The 5,535-nt window shown below is 51.8% G+C and overlaps 2 protein-coding genes across 2 annotated transcripts; both read right to left on the bottom strand.

Moving 5' to 3' along the window:
• Nucleotides 1-1,233: 1,233 nt before the first annotated feature.
• LOC134202209 (uncharacterized) lies at nt 1,234-1,950 on the bottom strand. Its single transcript, XM_062677264.1, has one exon. The coding sequence runs from the start codon at nt 1,948-1,950 to the stop codon at nt 1,234-1,236; it is 717 nt and encodes a 238-aa protein (XP_062533248.1).
• Nucleotides 1,951-1,966: 16 nt separating this feature from the next.
• On the bottom strand, nt 1,967-3,244 carry LOC134202210 (uncharacterized). Its single transcript, XM_062677265.1, has one exon. It carries the CDS (start codon nt 3,242-3,244, stop codon nt 1,967-1,969), a length of 1,278 nt encoding a protein of 425 aa, XP_062533249.1.
• Between the last annotated feature and the right edge of the window lie 2,291 nt (nt 3,245-5,535).

Consider the following 5,535-nt stretch of genomic DNA (forward strand, 5'->3'; position numbering starts at 1 on the left):
CACCCTAGCAGCCATTTTCAATGATGAACATGTCAAGAGTGAAAACCTCGTCGAAGTGGGTTTTGCAGCCTTGCAGCCGAGTGGCGAGCTGCGCGAAGATCGGCATCAGTTGCTCCGGAGTGTACAGCGGGGCAGATTCTTCCGATGGGACGGCTTCGTTCCCCGACTGCCGACGGAACCCAGGAGGAGGGAGCGGGGGCCATTCGCTAGTAGATGGTGCCGACGATGTTGGAGCTTGGACCGATGCAGATGCCGCTGCCAGTCGCTTGTGCGGCTGTAGCGGTGGGAGAATTGGAATCACACGACGGGGAGCCGGGATGGCTGGAAAGTTCACCTTGTTGATTAAAGGAACACGGTTCTTCTTCGGAATGGTCCTGGTGGAAGCCTTCTTCCGGATTTCCAGGAACTCGGCTCGCTTTAGGCAGCCCTTTGTGGTGGCCCAATGTTTGTCGCCACAGTTGGTGCACTTGGGATCGGCCACCTCCATTTTGTCACACTCGTCAGTCGGATGGGGTTCGCCACACTTGTTGCAGCGCGGCTTCTTGCGGCAGTTCCTGGTGTTCCTGGTGCATTGTGTGACATCGCGGTGCACTGGCCGATATCGCTCCCAGTCAACGACTGTCGAGGCTGGCAGGGCGCAAAGGAAAAACACAAACCGGTTCTGATAGCTTTGTGTATTGAGCTTCAACTATAATTAGATCGAAACGTAAGTATAATATTTCACAGTAAGTATTCAATAATTACTCACAATTCGGTGGGCCTATATATCTTGCGCACCTGCTGTGCCACACACTAACCTCTACCTAGTGGCCTAAATTCAGTTAATTAATTATCTGATATTATCTTCATTTAATATTATTTTCTCACTTTTTCTTTTCAGGATTTGTCGGAAGGACCTACTGGACCACAGACTGGACAGACTGCGACGATGGATTTCACGCTATGACTGCTGATAAAAATAATAAATTATGTGGATAGCTTTGACCTGACTCAACTAACCTCACTTTGCGACTACAATCTGGCAACTATCGCCAAAGGTATAATCCTACCGAACTAATCCTTAATCGGTGGAAAATCGAATCGAGCACTACACGCTAATTTTCTGAACCGTATTTTAATTTTCAAATTCTCTTAACTAAATTCACTGTTTTCTTAAAGCGTAAACGTCTCACTGCTGCTTCAACGTAGCTGGAATGTGGCGAAGAATGACCGGCAGAGCCCGATGACAGCTTGTCAAACGAGCGATGTCATTCCACCAGCGTCGACGCGGCGCTTCGGCAGCTGACGTGGCGCTTTGACAGCTGACGAGTGCCCTTCAGATTCGGTGTTGGGCAAGGTTGCCAGCTTGACGGCTTCTGCGTTAACAGTCTCCCCCGGGTGTGGTCCGAAGTTCTCCGGAGTCTCACGATGATCCTTGAGGTCAAGCAGCGCTAACCTTGAGACCGGCCGCACCACGCTCTTTTGTCCAATCTGTACGACGGCCTGACGATGTCGACCATCCGGATTCGAGATCATGCGAATGATTCGTCCTCGTTCCCATCCGTTTCGCTTCGTCGGTTCTGCGACCATCACCAGATCTCCTGGTTCTAGCGAACGAGTTTCGTCGAACCACTTCGGCTGTCGGCGGATCTCCGGCAAGTATTCGACCAACCAACGTCTCCAGAAAACATCCAGCTGACGCTGGATTAGTTCCCAGGATCTCCCCAGGATTTCTCGGCGGACTAGTTCACTTGGCTGAACCCAGACTGTATCGTTGCTTCGTTGATCTCTTCGTTGTATCACCCCGCTTGAGCTCAACACCAAAAAGTGATTCGGTGTAAGTGCCTCCGACTCCTCAGACTCTAGCGGCAGATACGTCAGAGGCCTCGAGTTCACCATACGTTCAGCCTCCACGACCAGTGTCTGCAGCCCCTCGTCATCGAGTTTCTCCTCGGAGTACGCCTCGGTCATGGCGGTTTTACTGACTTCACCAGGCGTTCCCATGCTCCTCCCATGTGCGGTGCTCCTGGCGGAATGAAGTTCCATTTAGTATTGGTACTAGTGAAGGTGTCGAACAGTCCCTGGCTAATCTGATGTCGCAGCACTCGGTCAGCGCCTTGAAGTTTGTTCCGTTGTCACTGAAGAATTCGGCGGGTGGGCCTCGGCGACCCACGAATCGGCGGACGCAGGAAATACAGGATTCGGTTGACAGTGTGTACGCGACTTCGAGATGGACGGCACGTACTGTTAAACAGGTGAACAATGCGACCCAGCGTTTGACGTTTGATCTTCCCAGCTTGACCAGCAGCGGCCCGAAATAGTCCACCCCTGTGTAGGTGAAGGCCCGTTCATGGTGAGCCAGGCGAGCAGGTGGAAGCGGCGCCATTGGTGGAATTGCTGGTTTCGCTCGGCGGATCTTGCAGAACGTACATTCACGGCTTACCCTTTTGACCACCAACCGCAGTCTTGAAATGCTGTACAGCTGGCGGATCTCGTTAACCACCGTTTCTGTATTTCCATGACGGTATCGCTCATGGTATCGACGAACGAGAAGTTCCGTGATATGATGATTTCTCGGCAGTATAATTGGATGACACACGTTGTAGCCGATGTCTGCAGCTGCTCCGATCCGGCCACGTTCACGTAGCAACCCGTTGTCGTCCATAATCGGCATTAATCGGTAGATGGAGCTGTGTTTCCCGATAGCCTCCTGCCCGGTTTCGTTCGGTACCTTGTTGGACAGTGCAGCGATCTCATCAGGGTAGGAGTCGTACTGCACTAGCTTGCATATCGTAGTTTCTGCTGCTCGAAGTTCAGACTGCTGAAGTTGTCCTGTGTATTTCAGGTGCATCTTGGTCGTATTGCGTACGAATCGGAGAGCGAATGCGGTTGCTCGTAGTAGCCGATCCCAAGAAGAGAATCGGTCGAAGTCAATCACCGGCTCGAATGAACAGTGGTGCAGAATCGATGCCCGCATCTCCTCGGTAGTAACCATCACCGGCTCTTTTGGATGAGGCCACTCTTCCTCCGGTAGGCGCAGGAAGTCCGGACCATGGAACCACTTACTGTTTGGGTCGAAGTACGGACCGCTGCCCCATTTAGTCGCTTCATCTGCTGGGTTTGACTTTGATGGCACCCATCGCCATTCGCTTGCCGTGGTGTGCTCCAGAATCTCTCCTACTCTGAAGGACACGAATTGTCGGTAGCTCCTAGGGTCGGCCATGATCCAGGCCAGGGCTGTTCTGGAATCCGTCCAAAACACCATCTTGGATACAGGAATACCGTGATTTTCTCGGACGAACTTCGACCAACGTACGCCCAAGACACAGCCTTGTAGTTCTAGTCTGGGAATAGACCACGGCTTTAGCGGAGCAACTTTGGATTTGGCAGCAATTAAGCAGCACAGCGGACCCATTTCTGAACTAAGAGTGCGCAGATAGATCGCACAAGAGTACGCTACCTCGCTTGCGTCAACGAACACATGGAGCTCAGGTTGTGATAGGTCTTATGATTCGCATGGTGGAAATAACATCTAGGAATGCGCACCCGGAGATGTACTCAATCATCTGCACCCACCGCTGCCATTTCGCAAATACGTTTGTGCTGACTTGTTCGTCCCATTCAGTGCCTTCTCTCCAAATGTCTTGGATAAGAACTTTGCCATGGATGAGGAACGGTGAGAGCAATCCCAATGGATCAAATAGAGTCATCACGCATCGTAGTACCTGCCTCTTTGTCGGCCGCGTGGCCGTTTGAATCAGTGACTGGACTTCTACACTCATCTGGGTGGAAAAGCTCAGCTCGTCGGTTGAAGGATTCCATAGCATTCCGAGCACTCTCTCTGTATTCACTCCATCAACGAGTTTCAGTTGCTTTTCGGCTGCAAGTGGAACTTCGCCCAGTCGTTCTAGCACCGTGCTACTGTTCGACCGCCAGTTGTGCAATTCAGAACCCTCCGTTGCCGTGTACGTGTCGTACCTCGCGTGCCACTTTTGCTGCTTCCTCTTCCGTGCTGAAACTCGCCAGATAATCATCAACGTAGTGGTCGTTGATAATCGCTTTTACCGCTTCCGGATACAGCTCTCGGTGTTGCTCGGCGTTCCTGTTTTAACGAACTGTGCTGATGCCGGTGAACAAGTACTGCCGAATGTGGCAACGTCCATCAGGTATACTGTGGGCTTCTCAGACGGGTTGTCTCGCCACAGGAAGCGTTGGGAGTTCTTGTCTGCTTTTCGGATTCGGATCTGGTGAAACATCTCCTGGATATCCGAGCTGACTGCCACCCGTACAGTCGAAAACGGAAAAGAATCGCGGGAAGAGAAGAGAGTTGATCTGGTCCTTTGAAGAGTGCACTGTTGAGCGATACGCCGTCGACCTTAGCCGCAGCGTCCCAAATAACGCGGACTTTCCCGGTTTCTTTGGGTTCATCACCGCTCCGACTGGGAGGTGCCATACTCTCCTTGGATCCGCTGCTTCCATTTCTGCTTTCGTAGCCTTGTGCGCGTATCCTTTGCTGCGTATTCGCGTATTTGTCGGTGTAGATTCTCCTTCAGTACCGTGTCACGATCCATCCTGCGCTCTAGGCATTCCAGCCGACGCACTGCCATGTAATAGCTGTTCAGGAACTCTACGTGGTCTTCTTTCCAAATTAGTCCCGTTTCGAAGCGGTTTCCAACACGGTAAGTTGTGGCTTCCATTATGGTTAGCGCCCGTTCGTCTTCCTGCTTCATCGGGATTACTGTCGGACATACTCCTGCTCCTTCAATGGCGAAGAAGTCTTTCACCGCCTCGTGAAGTGTTTCATCACAGGAACATTCGCAGATGTGGAAACTGTATGAATCTTGTTTACTGCTTTCATGGGGACCGTAGACGCACCAACCTAGTCTGGTTTTCACCGCCACCGGCGCCGTCCCATCTTCTCCTTCTCGTACTTTCAATGGTAGCGCTAGCCGCAAATTATCGATCCCGATAAGAATCTTCGGAACAGCGTTCTTGTAGCTGCTGACAGGAATGCCCGTTAGGTGCTTGTGCTGCTTAACTGCCGCATCCATCTGGAAACTTTGGCAGGGAAGACCCAGGTTCTTTACAGTGCGCGCGTTTAGCAATTTGTGCCGCTTGTCCTGCCCTAGTCCAGCTATCTCGACAGTGACCTGTTGGGAACCCTTCTCTACGCGTGAAGTATTCCCAGTCCAACGAAGGCATAGAGGGAGAGGAGTGCCTTTTAGTCCCAGCGAAGTAATCAAGTCACTTTCCACCAATGTCTCCACCAATGGCTGAATAGACAGTTTTGACATAGACTCAGCGCACGGACTCGTCTCCAACGATCATCGACTGTCAACTGTTTGAACGCGTTACAATCTCGTACTCGGTGACCGCTCTTATTGCAGTTCAGGCAATTGAACTGCTTCGCCGTTTCTGTCGGATCACTCGATGAATCCCATGCCCTTCCGGGCGTTTCCACTGCGTGGGAGTTAATGAATCCTTTGCCCTTCGGGCGGTCGCGAGGGTTGTTTCGTTTGACCTCTGGTTCGAAGGTCACTACACTTGTCGCATCTC

Source organism: Armigeres subalbatus, unplaced genomic scaffold (assembly GCF_024139115.2).
Source record: "Armigeres subalbatus isolate Guangzhou_Male unplaced genomic scaffold, GZ_Asu_2 Contig1089, whole genome shotgun sequence".
Lineage (NCBI taxonomy): Eukaryota > Metazoa > Arthropoda > Insecta > Diptera > Culicidae > Armigeres > Armigeres subalbatus.

Bases quoted from the DNA above. Each gene is read 5' to 3' on its own strand.
- LOC134202209 (XM_062677264.1), bottom strand. From the start codon at position 1,950: ATGACCGAGGCGTACTCCGAGGAGAAACTCGATGACGAGGGGCTGCAG.
- LOC134202210 (XM_062677265.1), bottom strand. From the start codon at position 3,244: ATGGTGTTTTGGACGGATTCCAGAACAGCCCTGGCCTGGATCATGGCC.